Source organism: Petromyzon marinus, chromosome 62, assembly GCF_048934315.1.
Source record: "Petromyzon marinus isolate PM22_M1 ecotype Great Lakes invasive population chromosome 62, UKy_Petmar_22M1.pri1.0, whole genome shotgun sequence".
Taxonomy (NCBI): Eukaryota; Metazoa; Chordata; class Hyperoartia; order Petromyzontiformes; family Petromyzontidae; genus Petromyzon; species Petromyzon marinus.
The window spans coordinates 9,857,893-9,875,573 of record NC_133728.1 but is presented as its reverse complement, the minus strand read 5'-3'; the positions used below and the strand labels follow the sequence as shown (position 1 = coordinate 9,875,573).

At 45.9% G+C, this 17,681-nt stretch overlaps 1 protein-coding gene across 4 annotated transcripts; it reads left to right on the top strand.

Moving 5' to 3' along the window:
- The first annotated feature begins 3,905 nt into the window (after nt 1-3,905).
- On the top strand, nt 3,906-17,286 carry LOC116955931 (uncharacterized). Of its 4 annotated transcripts, none has more exons than XM_032977290.2 (5): nt 3,906-5,524; nt 7,671-7,763; nt 11,193-11,276; nt 12,530-12,664; nt 15,204-17,286. In XM_032977290.2, exons 2-5 carry the CDS (start codon nt 7,685-7,687, stop codon nt 16,055-16,057), a joined length of 1,152 nt encoding a protein of 383 aa, XP_032833181.2. In that variant the 5' UTR covers nt 3,906-5,524; nt 7,671-7,684; the 3' UTR covers nt 16,058-17,286. The 4 variants fall into 4 exon arrangements, with proteins under 4 accessions (XP_032833181.2, XP_032833179.2, XP_032833180.2 ...); XM_032977288.2 differs by having other exon boundaries at nt 7,633-7,763; XM_032977289.2 differs by having other exon boundaries at nt 3,906-5,533.
- Nucleotides 17,287-17,681: the final 395 nt, after the last annotated feature.

Sequence of the window (17,681 nt, the reverse complement as noted above, 5' to 3'; positions counted from 1 at the left end):
GTCTGTGTGTGAGTCTATGGGTCTCTGTATGAGTCGACGGGTCTCTGTGTGAGTCTATGGGTCTCTGCGAGTCCATGGGTCTCTGTATGAGTCTATGGGTCTCTGTGCGAGTTTATGTTTGTGTGTATGTTGAACTTCTTGCGAATTGGAGGCGCGCGGCGGAAAGGGACAATGAACGTGGCTCGATGCGTTCCTGAAAGTTGTCACGTTCAGCCAAAGACGTGTTAAGCGAGGAATTGCTGCAGCGTGTAGGAGTGGAAGATGGCCAGCAGCCTTCACGTGCAGTCTGTCGTTAAGTGAGAAATCACGACGAACGCCATCGACGCTGCGAGCGAACATCCATCACCATCGATGTCACCGGTCTGCAAGAGCAACAAGGACACAGGAGGCACAGCCAATGGCCCTCTGTTCAGGTCCAAACAGCAACGCGCCAGATAGGCTCCTTGAGCAAGGAATCCTCCCAACTAAACACCGAGGGACTCTTTCCCCGGGCGAATTACGAACACCCATATAACGTTGAGACACCGCAGCGATGGCGATGATGATGATGATACAACACTACTCAGCTCCTGCTCCTGACAAGGTTGTCTGGGCTTGACCACCTGAATGTGAAATGTGTAAGTCGTTAAATTTGTAAGTCGTTAAATTTGTAAGTCGTTAAATCTTTCGTGAGTGCAGGAACACACGCACTCGTCATCACCTTTTCCTGATGACGACCGCGTGTGTTGCGATCGTAATGTTTTAGTTTTGTTATTTTCTTTGAACCTATCCACGTGACTTCAACGGAAAGACCCAAAGAATATGTGAGTCGTTCCTCTGCATCTCATACATCAGCCGCCATACGACAGGAAGAAGACGACGCTCTATATTACATGGCACGAATACATTCAACAAAATGCTCATTTGAATCGTATTTGCACGATAAAATCGCCGTGCTGCCATCCCATGGCGGGGCAAAGAACTGCAATGAGGAGCGTGGTAAGCGTGGTCGGCCACGTGGGGCGTTGGCTGTTGTGTTGGCTGCCTCTCTGTGTTGTGTTGTTGCATTGTGTTTCTAAGCTCACTATGTTTGTTTTTTCGCATTCATTCTTACCTGATGATGGTTGCTTGTGTTGCAATCGAAACGTCGTATTCTATTACTATTTGATTTTATTTTCTACGTGACTTCACCGACAGAACAGAAGAGTGACTGAAACGAGGTTTCGCCGCTTCGTACGGAATCATCCCGCGCGTTATAGCCAGCGGGTTGCACGTTATATCGGGCACGCTCCACGTTATCAAGAGTACGATCCGCGTTATAGCGGGCGCGTTTCTGAATAAAAGAACCGTGTTATAGCGAAGACGCGTTGTGTGAACACCGCGCGTTAAACGAGCACTTGCCATATATATTTCACCATTTTAACTTTTTTATTTGACCAGGTAAGACCCACTGAGCTATCTAGCTCTTGTTTTTTCACAAGCAACCTATCAGAAACGATAGCAGCTCAACGAATGTGGCTTAGGGGCCGTCCATAAATGACGTCACGTGCCTGGGGGGGGGTTGTCTGACATTTGTGACGATATTCTTGGTTCTTTCGGTAAAGTCACGTAGAAGGGAAACAATAAAATCTCTCTCCGTGGTGCTAACTTTAAAAATAAACGCCACTTTTTTCAAATTTTCTTGTTGTTGTTTTCACACCTGATGATGATTGCTTGTGTTGCAGTCGAAACGTCGTGAGAATTGTATTGTTTTATATTTTTTATTATTGTATTGTTTCCCTTCTACGTGGTGACTTTACCGAAAGAACCAAGAATATGAATCCCTGCAGTCACGAAAGCTTTAAATCAAAATTTGTGACGATGTGTGACGGAGGGGGGGGGAGAAATGTGACGTCACATCAAAATGCGCAACTTTAAATAAATATAGACAACACGTTCTAGTTAATTAAATATACTTTTTAATGTTTTCTCCTACAACATCAGAGTGCAGCGTCACAGTAAATACGCACTACAATGACGATAGTTTAAAACGATTTAAAGCATGTTTTTTTTGGGGGGGGGGGGCAGAGCTTTGTGACGTCATATTTGAGGGGGGGTCTGACTTTTTGTGACGCCGTGTGACGAGGGGGAGGGGTAAAAAATTGTCCAAAATCGCGTGACGTCATTTATGGACGGCCCCCTTATCATCATCACGTAGATATTGACACCAGCAGCAGTCAAATACTCGCACTTGGCCGCGTTCCAGGCAAGTATTCAAACGGGGAATCCAGCCAGGAAAAGTGATGTTATTACACAGTGCAGTGTAATGCGAGAGGCAACGTTTCAATGGCCCTAAATCATAGGACACAAAAATTAGGCTTCGATTGGACAGGGCGCATCGTGGCAAGAATATTGGTCGCTATGGATGGAATATAATTTATGGACATTCGACAAATATTGGCAAACTATCGGGAGTGAGTTAAACGCATTCAAGTGCAGAGATACTTTGTAAACCCTTCAGAAGAGCCATTGCACGAAACGTCGCCCATTATATACAGTGTGAAAACGAAATAAGAATGTGTTACCCTTTTTTTGGCAATAAAACAGGTGGTCAGTTTAACACGTAGACTTTCGCGTCCAATATTATTCATAACAAAGGGTTTTGGGTTAGATCACTTAAGTCACTTAAGTGATCTAACTTAATTGATCTTAAGTCACTTAAGTGATCTAACCCAAAACAAAATTATGAAAAACAAGTTGCGTATGTTTAAACACCAAATATATACCTTTTTGCAAGAAATTAAGTCTGCATTAACCCCCCACATTACTTGTGGTTAACATGCAAATAAACATGCTCTGATTATATATTGGCTTTGAAACTAATTGGCCTACGCCAGAGATAGCCTTCTTTAGGGCCCAGTTTCATCAATTTCAGACCTGAGGACCGCCTGGTCTGACATACTTTGATACTGGCAATAAGGTCCCATTTCATACACAGTATGCTCGTTTTTAACGTTAAATGCCACGCTTTGTTGACGAATGTGTTTAGATTTCTTGTTGATATCTCACGCACAGTAACAAAGTGATTTTTACTCTCCAACACACAACCGGTGTGTGCTGAACTAGTAACGAATTTGGCATGTTTTGTTTACATGACAAAACCATTACTAATTGGCTGTGGCGAGTTTAAAGACGCATTTAAATTTACTCGTCCTTACCCAAAACACACGCGCACAAAACCGCCTCTTATGGATATTGGTCGAGAAAGCCGACGACCGCGTGGCTTAACCCCGTCTTGTGCCGCATCTTGTAGCAGAAACACTTATTGTCTAGTGCCGCATCTTGTAGCAGAAACACTTATTGTCTTGTGCCGCATCTTGTCGCAGAATCACTTATTGTCTTGTGCCGCATCTTGTAGCAGAAACACTTATTGTCTTGTGCCGCATCTTGTCGCTTGAAACACTTATTGTCTTGTGCCGCATCTTGTAGCAGAAACACTTATTGTCTTGTGCCGCATATTGTAGCAGAAACACTTATTGTCTTGTGCCGCATCTTGTAGCAGAATCACTTATTGTCTTGTGCCGCATGTTGTAGCAGAAACACTTATTGTCTTGTGCCGCGTGTTGTAGCAGAAACACTTATTGTCTTGTGCCGCATCTTGTAGCAGAAACACTTATTGTCTTGTGCCGCGTGTTGTAGCAGAAACACTTATTGTCTTGTGCCGCATCTTGTAGCAGAAACACTTATTGTCTTGTGCCGCATCTTGTCGCTTGAAAGGCAAGATACGTGGGTGGGATGGACGAGACCTGTGGAGACGCCACGGACAGACGCCACGGACAGACACCTGACGGAGTGAGAGACACGGACACAGAGACAACGGAGACACTGACAGTGAGAGAGACAACGGAGACACTGACAGAGTTAGAGACACGGACACACTGAGAGACACTGACGGAGTGAGAGAGACAACGGAGACAACTGACAGAGTTAGAGACACGGACACACTGGGAGACACTGACAGTGAGAGACACCGATACAGAGACAACGGAGACACTGACAGAGTGAGAGACACGGACATACTGAGAGGCACTGACGGAGTGAGAGAGACAACGGAGACAACTGAGAGACACCGACAGTGAGAGACACTCAGCCACTGAGACACTGACAGAGAGACACGGAGACACTGACAGTGAGAGACACTCAGCCACTGAGAGACGCTGACAGTGAGACACGGAGACACTGACAGAGAGACACTGACAGAGAGACACGGAGACACTGACAGTGAGAGACACGGAGACACTGACAGAGAGACACGGAGACACTGACAGTGAGAGACACTCAGCCACTGAGAGACACTGACAGTGAGACACGGAGACACTGACAGAGAGACACTGACAGAGAGACACGGAGACACTGACAGTGAGAGACACTCAGCCACTGAGAGACACTGACAGAGAGACAGGGAGACACGGACAGAGAGACACGGAGACACTGACAGTGAGACACTCAGCCACTGAGAGACACTGACAGAGAGACACGGAGACACTGACAGTGAGAGACACTCAGCCACTGAGAGACACTGACAGAGAGACACGGAGACACTGACAGTGAGAGACACGGAGACACTGACAGAGAGAGACACTGACAGAGAGAGACACTGAGACACTGACAGAGAGAGACACTGACAGAGAGAGACACTGACAGAGAGAGACACTGACAGAGAGAGACACTCAGCCACTGAGAGACACTTACAGAGAGACACGGAGACACTGACAGTGAGAGACACTGAGCCACTGAGAGACACTGACAGTGAGAGACACGGAGACACTGACAGAGAGACACGGAGACACTGACAGAGAGAGACACTGACAGAGAGACACGGAGACACTGACAGTGAGAGACACTCAGCCACTGAGAGACACTGACAGAGAGACACGGAGACACTGACAGTGAGACACGGAGACACTGACAGTGAGGGACACTCAGCCACTGAGAGACACTGACAGAGAGACACGGAGACACTGACAGTGAGAGACACTGACAGTGAGACACGGAGACACTGACAGAGAGACACTCAGCCACTGAGAGACACTGACAGAGAGACACGGAGACACTGACAGTGAGAGACACTCAGCCACTGAGAGACACTGACAGAGAGACACGGAGACACTGACAGTGAGGGACACTCAGCCACTGAGAGACACTGACAGAGAGACACGGAGACACTGACAGTGAGAGACACTCAGCCACTGAGAGACACTGACAGAGAGACACGGAGACACTGACAGAGAGACACGGAGACACTGACAGTGAGAGACACTCAGCCACTGAGAGACACTGACAGTGAGACACGGAGACAAAGAGACACGCACAGAGACATAGCCAGAGACATTCGCTCACCGGCTGGTCAGTCGCCTCCTTGTCGCTCTTCTATCGCGACTACCGTGGGCTTGGCTTCGACCCCCGTGAGATCGACTCAGCCATTGAGGTCGTGGCGTCCCCACACTCCGTCCTTCGACCACCCAACTTCTTGCCCGGCACTTCCCCGGCAACTCCGATTAACACGGTTGGCAATGTGCGCTGCAAAAGAAGTTCAACATACATACACTGGACTATACACTACACTATACACTACACTATACACTATGCACTACTATACACAACACTATACACTACACTATACACTACTACACGATACACTACACTACACCCTACTATATACAACATTATACACTACACTATACACTACACTATACACTACGGGATACGCTAATATACACTACATTATACACAACACTATACACTACACTATACACTACACTACACAACATTATACACTACACTATGCACACTATACACAACACTATACACTACACTATACACTACACAACATTATACACTACAATATACACTAGTGCTGTACTAGTATACTACACTATACACTATGCACTACTATACACAACACTATACACTACACGATACGCTACTGAACACTACACTATACACTGCTAAACACTAAACACTACTAAACACTATGCACTGCACTAGCGACTACTAAACACTACGATACACAACAATATACACTACACTATATGCTATACCATATATTGTACTACACTATACACTACTAAACACTATATACTACACTTGCCACTACTAAACACTACACTATACACAACACTATACACTACTAAACACTACACTATACACAACACTATACACTACTAAACACTATACACTACACTAGCCACTACTATACACTACACTATACACTACTAAACACTATACACTACATACTCTTTGGTTCTATTCGGTAAAGTCACGTAGGTAAAAATAAAATAACAAAAAATCACGACGTTTCAGCCACAACACAAGCGGCCTTCATCAGGTGAAGGGACCGGACTGTCCAGAGGACAGCGTTGGAGTGAAGACAGCCAAGCCCAGGTCGCGTCCTTTAAGCTGTGCGGGAGGAAACAAAAAAAACGCCTTGACAAAGGAATTAGCATAACAATGATGTAGCATAACAATGATGTACTGGACCGGCACGGTGGGGGTGGAGGGGGGAAGTTTACATAATGTTGGTGTGAAGGGAAATAAGCTGCTGTGAAAGTTTGGGATACCACTACTTGAATAAATAAACTGTACCATTGAAAATTACTTTAATGTTTGGTTTGATTTAGAACATTACACCAGCCACTACTGTACACTACACTAGCCACAACACTATACACAACACGATACACTACACTATACATTAGCACGTACATATTGCAGATCACAGCGACTTCCATTGACTCACCGCACCCGCTGTCCACAACAGCACACACACCATACTCATCCACAACACCCACTCATCCACAACACCCACTCATCCACAACACCACACTCAACCACAACACCCACTCATCCACACCACCCACTCATCCACAACACCCACTCATCCACAACACCACACTCATCCACAACACCCACTCATCCACAACACCCACTCATCCACAACACCACACTCAACCACAACACCCACTCATCCACACCACCCACTCATCCACAACACCCACTCATCCACAACACCACACTCATCCACAACACCCACTCATCCACAACACCCACTCATCCACAACACCACACTCATCCACAACACCCACTCATCCACAACACCACACTCAACCACAACACCCACTCATCCACACCACCCACTCATCCACACCACCCACTCATCCACAACACCCACTCATCCACACCACCACACTCATCCACAACACCCACTCATCCACACCACCCACTCATCCACAACACCCACTCACTGTGGCACACGAGTGTGTGGGTGGCCAACAGCACCACGCCTGGACGCCTTTGTATCCCCGGTGGCGATGTTTACACACCGCACCAGGTACTCATTTGAGGCTGAGTTGACCTAGGGGAGGCCCACGACCGGTTCAGATAGTCGTCACCGGTGTTGTGCCGTGAGCGGGACTCGAACTCGGGTCGCCGGGTTCGTAGCGAGCAGCGTGCTCACGACTGCACCACCGCTTCCCGCAATCATTCACTCACCTACACACACACACAACACTGCAGGTCAAAACACTCATCGTTTTAAAAAAACATTCCAAAGCACTTGCTGCACTTTGTAATTACCGACCATCGTTTCTTTTTCCCTCCTTCCCCTCCCCAAAGCTCTTAACAACAACAATAATAACCTCGCTTAATTCAAGGAGCCGTGTTATCGATGAAGCCCGTGAATGAAGAGAACGCAAGCAGCGAGATGTTTCCCCACTTGACGGTTAAACACGAAGATGCCGATGCCGGTGAGATGCGTTCGCAAGTATTTTCCTGTAATCTCATAGATTTACACAGCGCTTTAACTAAGGTGCTGCACAGTGGACTAACCGTGAGGTACAAGGTGGTTGGCGAGATGAGTGAATGGGATCTATGTAAAATTAAGTGGTGGTGGTGGTGGTGGTGACGATGCGTGGAACAAACGAAGATGGAAATGAGACGGGTGGTGGATTGATGGTGGGTGACCGTGGGGAGTTGGGGACAGGGAAGGCAGCGTTAGCATCCCTGTCAACCCCATACCCGTCAACCCCTTACCTGTCATCCCCTTACCTGTCATCCCCTTACCTGTCAACCCCATACCCGTCAACCCCTTACCTGTCAACCCCTTACCTGTCAACCCCTTACCCATCACCCCCATACCTGTCAACCCATTACCTGTCAACCCCATACCTGTCAACCCCTCACCCATCACCCCCATACCTGTCAACTCCTTACCCGTCAATTCCTTACCTGTCATCCCCTTACCTGCCAACCCGTTGTCAGCGCCTACCTTATAAATTTCAACGTTCATCCTTCAAAGTCCCATCACAAGGGAGAAACACAAACAAATAGACAAAACAAATTTTTGCCCGTATTGAAATGGCTGTACACCGCAATGGACCTGAAATCTCCATTTCCCTCTTCATGAATACGGGCTAAACCCTGTGGGTTGACACGGCATGCGTTAGTGTAAGTGGGGAGGACAACTAGAGAAGAAGGAAGGATGGGGCAAGAGGGAACGAGTGGGGTTTAAGAGAGGAGCCGAAGGTCAGCGAGAGAGAGAGTGATGATTGACGTGCGGGGGCAGCTGATGCCAGGGAAGAGGGGGCTAGGAGAGGGAACGAGCGAAACCGAGGACTTTGCGACACTGAGGAGGTGGAGGAGGAGGAACAGAAAGAGACAGCGAAGATTTAGAATGCCCGAGGAGCGGGGCGGGAACGTAAAGTGAGATGAGAGAATAGAGGTAAGGTGGAGGAGCCCAGGCCGTGGAGAGATGTATAAACTAAGGTAAGGGATTTAAAGAGGCAACGATAATAAGGGGGGAGGACAGTGTAGCTGAACGAGGAGGGGCAATCTGCGGGAACGGAAGGGAAGATTAAAGATCATACGGGCGGCGACGTTTTGAATTTGTTGGGAGTGGTTTGAAGGCATAGGGATGGTAGACCGATCGTGAAATAATTCCAATAGTCGGGTCGAATGAAGGTGAGGCAGTCAATAAGAAGTTTGGTGGCAGTGATTATAATAATCAAACCTCAGTTATTGCAGCACCGATTAAACACACGGCGAAGCACAAAGCACGACGGAGTGTCATTTGGTGTTGAGTTCGGAGAGGTCTGGCGAAGCGGAGGCTACTCTTGAAATCGTTCTGTGGAGTCATCTTCCGTGGCCATTCCCTCAAGTGATGACGCGAGGCTCTGCTGACTTTTAGGAGCTCCAGAACGGGCGTCGCGGTGGCTATGAGATGTTAACTACCTCGCCTGGTATACAGGAGGTCGTGGGTTCGATCCCGACCCCTGACGCCTGCTGTATATTTGGAGTGTGCGTGCCTCTCTTCCCGTGGTCGCGTGGATTTTTCTGTCCGGGTCCTCCGGTTTTTTCCCCCTCCACGTTTAGAATCAACACAACACGTTTCGAGTGATTTGCCTGCTGCGATAAATTTCCACGTGACGACGATAGGCCCGCTTCGTCGAGCTATCGTTTTTGATGACCACGTGGCTTCTGAAACAGAGCTACACAGCTCAGTGGGGCCTTACCCTGGTTTTAAAGACGAGAGAGAGGGGAGGCAGGGGACGTTAATTCACCTCGTAATGAACACGACTTCGCTCGCGTCGCTTATTTCCCCTGATTGTCCAGCTGCCATGTTCTCGGTGTGTCACTTCACAAAGGTGTGTGGCCATTTGCGTCACTTGCCTGAGCCAAACGTGCCCACAACGGAGCACACAGAACTGTGATGTGAAGGAAGGTGACGTCACGCGTAACTACTTTTGTCACCCAGGAAGCCGCCTTTTCCCCAAATGTTGTTCTCCAAAAAGAGTTTTCATTGCACATGAATACAACCAAAACTTTTCACCGATGGTTTACACTAAATAAAATGAAAATTCAAATACACCATTGGAAACCTCATTTGCCAGTCACAAAATATCATAATTGGTTTTTTACCCTTTTATCTGGCAACAAAACTGACACCTTTTTTTTGTAAACATGACTCCTTGTAAAAAAGGTGTCAGTTTTGTTGCCAGATAAAAGGGTAAAAAAACAATTATATTTTGTTACTGGCAAATGAGGTTTCCAATGGTGTAAATGCTTAACCCCGAGCTCTCATACTCTGATGGTGCATTGTCTTTGAGTTGTGCGCCTTTTGGCGTCTTCTGGTCCAACACCATGTGAGACCAGGCTCTAAAGAAAGCTGTCTCGGGTGTGGACCAATCAAATTTCAAGGACAGTGCCACATACATTATCAGAGTTGTTGTTTTTTGTTTGCGTTCCGACCGCAGGTATTGTGGTCAATGTAAACATGACTCCTTGTAAAAAAGGTGTCAGTTTTGTTGCCAGATAAAAGGGTAAAAAAACAATTATCGAAAATTCAAATGTTATACAATGATTTCTGCGTGTTCATTGGTGGCTGGGCTGAGACCATCAACCCGCTTCTTTTGACAACTGAGTTTTTTCATCGCAGGCTGCTGAAACACAGATTAGACATCCAGGAATGTAGGGGTGTGAGTTCATGTGTACCTGACATGTTACATACTCTTAAGCCATCCACTTTCACTGAATCGCGCCCTTTCAGATGCGCTTTTGCGACCATCTGGAACGCTCTTTCGATATTAGAAAGGCTCTGGAGCTATGCACTTTTAAATCATTACGTTTAAAACGCATTTCTTTAGGACTGCTTTTTGTTATTAGTTTTTTTGCCCCTCCGCCACACCTCCGATTAGCATGGTTGGCTTCGGGACGGTGCGGAAGAAGTTCAACAAACGTATCGTCTGTTCTATAATACAATAGTTGCTTTCCTGAAGAACACCGCGTTATGGAAAAATTGCGTTGTAATATAGGAGGAAAGCAAAGTCCGCGATAAGATGTGAGATGCGTATGCAAGCTGAACAATAACAGAGGCATGTGGGTAGCATCTATAAGCATCCAGCAGCATCCCACCTTGTGTGATGCTACGCCGAGACACCCATACAACTGCTTGTTCCTACTCGTGTGACGTAGTTCTGTTCACTCAATCGTGTTGTATCCAATTCACATCCGCGTTATAAAAAAATGTGTTCCCGATAATACATTCAATGCGTTATATATCTAATCTCGCATTATAGGAGAACAGACTGTATATACTTAACATACATCCAGACACCTCTATGTCTGCCAGATTCAGCAGCTATCGTCAGTAACAGTTGATTGTGAACGTACGTGTGCAGGGACAGTTGTGAAGCAAGAAGATGAAGAGAGTCTGGGCACTGAGATACTGAGGATTATCGTGAAAACGGAAGTCGATGAAGATGGTAAGAGCCCTGTCGTATAGGAAGGTGGGGCGATCAACAAGAATCAAAGAACCGAAATAAGGCGGGATATAAAAAAATCGAAGTATAATGAGGAAGCGGCTTTATATAATCAGAATATTTATACTGGAGGAATCCGATGAGCTATGAAGCTCTTTTTCACAGATATCCAGTATCCTATGCATTTTATTGTATGATTTATAATACAGGTAGTCCTCTACTTACGACAGAGGTGCGTTACGACGGCCCCATCGTAAGTCAAAAATATCGTAAGTCGAAGATGGCCTAGCCTACCCAGGAGTCTTAAAGAATGGTGATAATTGAGCAAAACAGCAATTTACAGTACCGTACTGTATAAACTATATACTGTATGTATTTATTAATTACAATACTGTATTGCACAGTAAAATGTAAAGTAAAAAAACAAGGTCAATTCTTAGCCTACCTATATGAACTGCAATTTTAATAGAAAGTTTTTTTCAGAAAACAATCCTATCTGCTATAAAAAAACGTTTAACATGCATTGAACGTATCATATCGTGGTAACCCTAAAATGAAATCTCTAATGCTACGTATCTTACATGCGTTGAACGTATCACAGCATATCCTATTGTACTGTACTCGCCAAGATTCTGTCCGTCGTCTGCACACTTGAACGATGTTAGGTTGTTGATGGCAATTTTGTCGTATCGCTGTCACCATCGTAAGATCGAAATATCGCAAGTCGGACCATCGTAACTCGGGGACTACCTGTAAATGTTTGCATTCTAACACCCAGGGCTCACACAGCTCAACTCGGGCAATATTGATATATATGCGTTAGTGGTCGGATAAATGAGCTGACCTTTCGTAACCACCTTGTTTATATACGTGTATCAGACTTTCCCTGTGTAGGTTAATACAATAAGTGGATTTTATTTTACGTATATAATTGTGCAGTTCCTGATCCAAAATACGTTTCAAGTTGAAGAAGCCAGTGAAATATCAGAGGAGATGAGGGATTCTATTTACATTTGGCGATCAAAATGGCACCTGTGGTGGTGTAAGTTTACTTTGCTGCAAATGTATTACTTCCGATTCAGTGACTTTCAACACTTAAGACTCAAAGGGCGCAACCAAACGCAACGTTCTATCATTCTCACGGTGCTCGGGGTAATGGGCTGACCTTTGTAACTGCCGTGTTTTGAAAGTACGAGACCGTCCACATATGAAAAACAATGCTGTAAAAAACAATGTTTTTTTTTTATAAATTGCAGTTCCGGATCCAAATTCCTTTCAAGTTGAAGACGCCAGTGAGAGACCGGAGGAAACGGAGGATTCCCATGGGCATGCCGACACTCCAGATCAGAACTTCATCGAGGTGGAGTTATCGGACGGGGACGTATGTGATGGTGAGTTTGCTTTGGATTGCATCGCAGAGAAAAAGGCAAAACTTACCTTGCTTCATCACAGATTATATTCCAGTTGTGCTAATAATGGGGGTCATACAGTATGCTCTCGATTATCCACACTAATGACGGGGAGGACTGCCACGGATCATTCAAAATTGTGGATAATCTAAAAATATAACCATTTACCACGGATCTCTATGCCAAAAACCATGAATATAGATACAAATTATATATTTATCTTGTTTTATTACAAAAGTCCATGAAAAAACACTCACTTAAACAGGTTTGAAAAATCCAACCAATCGATACGCTTGCTTAGTGATAACACTTTCCTGCTCCCGTGCAGAAAGAGTCACACCAATCAACATCAATCAAACTCCGCCCACTGTTTTAAAGATATTGCAGCTGCTGTACTGTAGGGGTGATCACGTGGATTCGGATTAACCTTAGCAACATTAATTGTTTGGTTTAAGCACCGCATGACTTATAATAAACATTTCCAAGTACAACAAGGTATAACTGTTTTTACACGCTTTTCATTAACTCAGTCTGTTATTCTTGGTTCTTTCGGTAAAGTCACGTAGAAGGGAAACAATAAAATAATAAACATATTGTTTCCCTTCTACGTGACTTTACCGAAAGAACCAAGAATATGAATCCCTGCAGTCACGAAAGCTTTAAATCAAAATTTCACTGTCTGTTGTATCCTCAAATCTTGTAACTCAATTTTAACCCACTTTCCCATACTGATGACAATACTATATTCTATCATTAAAAATGAAAGATATCTATTTTGAAACATAATTTTTTTATATGTTATGTTTCGGCTTGGGTCTAATTGTCCACGCTCAACTCACATTGGCTGTAATTGGCCACGGCCCCTTACGTTATGGCAAGCTTCAGGGCCACTTCCTGGAGTCGTGGAGTTCTTCCATTACTAGTACAGTACATTTCATAAAAGCGTGGTTTTTTTTAAAATATAACTTATTAGATTATTAATTTGGGCTCAAGAGAAAATCCGTGAGTTATTAATTTAAGTCTTTCTCAGGTGCGCGGTTAATCTGCAAATCGGATAAACCGCACGTGGATGATCGACGGTCTATTGTATCGTGGACAGAGGAAATGTGCTTATGAAACTCTCCCAGCAATTATTTCATATCACGTCCAGAACTCGGCTGCCAGAATCTTAACAAACAAAATCTCCGACATGCGAACAAATCCGTCCGGTGTTGACCTCTCTTCACTGGTTTCCTATGAAGTTCAGAGTTGAATTTAAGATTTCCCCTTTGAATGTGAACGGTTCTCTCACAAAAGTGGAAAACCCCGGCATTCTCCCGGCTTTGTGTTCCTCGAACACAGCTCGTCCTCCCCATTGGGTGACCGTACCCTCTGTTGTTGCTGCTCCTTGTCCATCGAGCGCTTCTGCCCAGCGTCGTCACGATTCCGGAGATAACAGCGATGTGGTTTTATACGACACATACAGTCTGTTCTACCTATAACGTGGTAGTCGTTGCGTTCCTGAGGAACACCGCGTTATGAAAAATCGCGTTATAATAAATAATATAGAATATAGGGGTAAAGCACAGTCGGCGATAACGCGCGAGATGCGTAACGCAGGCTGAACAAAGACTAAGGCGCCATGGTTAGCATCTGGAAGCATCCAGCAGGATCCCGCCTTGTGCGATACGACGCCGAGGCAGCCGTACGACCACTTATTCCTACTCGCACAACGTAGTTCCGTTCACTCCATCGCGTTGTATCTATTGCACTTCTGCATTATCGTCTTATATCCAATTCGCATATTGAAAACAAGCGTTATAGGAGAACAGACTGTACTATACTATTTTTATTTTACCAAGTAAGACCCACAACAAAGTGGCTTATCGTGTGGAAATTTATAGCAGCCAAATATTCTAAATGCATATTGGTTTTAAATGTTGATGGAAAAACCGGGGGAACCCGGACACGCGACCCCAGAGAGAGAGACATGCAAACGCCAAATATACAGCAGGCGTCAAGGTCGGGATCAAACCCACGGCCTCCTGCATACCAGGCGTTAGGAAATAACATATCCTAGTTACCGTGATGATGATGAGAAAGACATGCAAACTCCAAATATACAGCAGGTGTCAGGGTCGGTATCAAACCCACGACCTCCTGCATACCAGGTGAGGGAGATAACATCTTGCTACCTCCTCAAAGTGCATTTATTGCTTCTTGCTTTCAGCTCTCTCAGTTGTCTCCAATACTTCTTCGTTTTTCCTCCCCCTGGGCACTGGTTGATTTATTGTGGTGTATAGCGCCTTGAGTACTTTGCAGAAAGTGCTTTATAATTGACATTTATATTTATCATTAATCACGTTTAGAAAATGGTCGTGGAGGATGACGCCACTGTTTGTCAATTTGTTTTTCGACAACGTTTTCTCGTAACCGAGTCCATACGCGTTACGGCATCCGGCGTCCACAAAGTTTTGTCAGCGGTTAATCGAACCTCGCATTTGCATTTAATATATTTATATTTTTTATAAATGCATGGCAGATGAATCGGAAAGAAGGGGGCTTCTGTGCAAGGCGTGCGGGAAGGGCGGTTCCTCCGGAGCGAAAACGGACGGAGCGAGATGCAGCGGACCGAGCTCACAAACCTGCAGGCGGTGCGGGGAGTCACTCGAAGACGACGCGCCGCGTGTGGCGACCGTCGCCACCGGTGGGAGGAGGCACACGTGCAAAGAGTGTGGCAAGGCGTTCTCGACGCGTTCCAATTTAAACACGCATTTCAGAACGCACAGCGGAGGGCGGCCACACGTGTGCACGGAGTGCGGGAAGGGATTCTCAACGCACGCCAGTCTGGAGACGCACTTGAGACTGCACAGGGGCGAGAAGCCGCACGTCTGCAAGGAGTGCGGGAAGGGCTTTGCGCACCGTTCCAATCTGGGGAAGCATGCAAAAACGCACGCCGGCGAGTTGCCGTACGTGTGCGAGGATTGCGGGAAGGGGTTCACGTGGCGCGAGTGTTTGAGGGTGCATTCTGTCATGCACACGGGTCAGTGGCCGCACCTGTGCAAGGCGTGCGGGAAGGGCTTCGCGCAGCGCTCCGACCTGGAGAGGCACGCGAGGACGCACACCGGCGAGAAGCCGCACGCGTGCAAGGAGTGCGGGAAGGGCTTCGCGCAGCGCTCCGACCTGGAGAGGCACGCGAGGACGCACACGGGAGAGTGGCCGCACGTGTGCAAGGAGTGCGGGAAGGGCTTCGCGAAGCGTTCCGACTTGGAGAGGCACACGAGAGCGCACACCGGCGAGAAGCTGCACATTTGCAAGGAGTGCGGGAAGGGCTTCACGCGGATCTACACTTTAAAGAGTCACGCAATAACGCATACTCTGGGGTGCAAACCCTGAGTCCGAATTCTGTCTCCATTGATGTTTGCATGTACGTATGTGGAACTTCTTTCGCACCGTGCGTAGCCAACCGTGCTAATCGGATGTGAGGGTAGGAGTGGTGAATGTTATTTGTTTGTATAATACCGTTGTCCAACTGTGTCCTGTTAACTATACGTAATGAGAATGGAGTGATTGATTCCCTTAAAAGGCATGTGCAGAGCCGTACCTAGGATACACGGTGAATCGGGGCGACTGCCCCGGGCCCCGCACTTTGGGGACCCGCCCCCAATGCTTTGACGTCACGGTGTCAGACGTTAACACTTCCTGGGGCAAATTCAGCTGTACCCACAGTTTGATTTGCCCCAGGCCCTGCACGCCCTCCCACCCCCATGGATAGGCCTATGCACTGGTAACTCTCAATTATCCATGGGTGGATTATCCGGGTCGCAGATTTACACATTATAAGTGCGTTGGTTTTACGAGCCGCTCCGCAACTCGTCGCGGGCCCATTATTCACTGCCCACGTGACCGCACAATATTTATGCAGATAAATTGATTAAGAAACAATAAAAATATTAATTCCAAATATTACTACTTCTTCATTAACATTTTGTATAGTTTCGCAATTACGATTTGCATGCCCTAATTTGCATTCGTTTTATCCGGATTTTACTCTGACCGCCGTTAACCCCAGACAATCAAAAGTTGACCTGTCACGAATTGGGAAACACGTCTTAAGTCGATAGTGGTCAGGCTATATAGATGACATGATGGTACGGAGAAAAACATTTAAAGCACGTAACATTGAAAATTATTCCGTCGTGAATGATTTGATGCGTACATCAAGTGTCCTCCATATCAGAAGTATTTAGGGCCAAATGATTGTTCCTTAAAATAAGAACGTGGTTAATTGTCAAGCTACTGCTGGAATAAGGCCTTCCCCAGGCCGTGTGTTATGCTTGGGAGTTTAACCATACTTCACCACGCTAGTTGTGAGGAGGATGATTAACTGTATACTTTTTTGCATGGCTAAACATTGTAATGTTTTTTTTTACCATGAACGAGTATGTTGCATTCACGTGCAGTGTTCATCGAGCAAAAAGCTTCAATGAATCTAATAAGTCAGCCGTCAAGATGGCTGCCAAGTGGCCGCACCCATGTGTTCCTCTGCTCATCTACCGTAACTAAAGTTATAATTGCATCTACCCTGTCCTAACCAATCTAATTAAATGACATTTAAACACAAATTATGTTTCATGGAATCTTTCTATTAATTTAATTGTAATGTTAAGACTATTCTGTTCTACTACCTCGGGTTAGCAACACCTGTACCCTCCACTCCTCATGTACAGGGCTACTCTATTACAAACTTTTTTTTATTTTACCAGATAAGGCCCACTGAGCTATGGCACTCTTTTTCAGAAGCGAGCTGGCCACAGATGATAGCTCAACAAACTGGCTCATCACGTGAAAATGTATAGCAGCCAAATACTCAAAACAAGTGATTTTAAATGTGGAGAGATGCACACAACTCCTAATATACAGCAGGTACCCACGTCCTCTTGTATACCAGGCGAGGTATTTTACATCTCGCTTACTGTGGCGCCCCAAAGTGGTTCAGCCAGCTCGGAACCCCAGGAAA

Coding starts and splice junctions, on each gene's coding strand:
- LOC116955931 (XM_032977290.2), top strand. CDS start 7,685: ATGAAGCCCGTGAATGAAGAGAACGCAAGCAGCGAGATGTTTCCCCAC. Junction 11,277..12,529: donor AACGGAAGTCGATGAAGATG/GTAAGAGCCCTG, acceptor TATAAATTGCAG/TTCCGGATCCAAATTCCTTT. Junction 12,665..15,203: donor GGACGGGGACGTATGTGATG/GTGAGTTTGCTT, acceptor AATGCATGGCAG/ATGAATCGGAAAGAAGGGGG.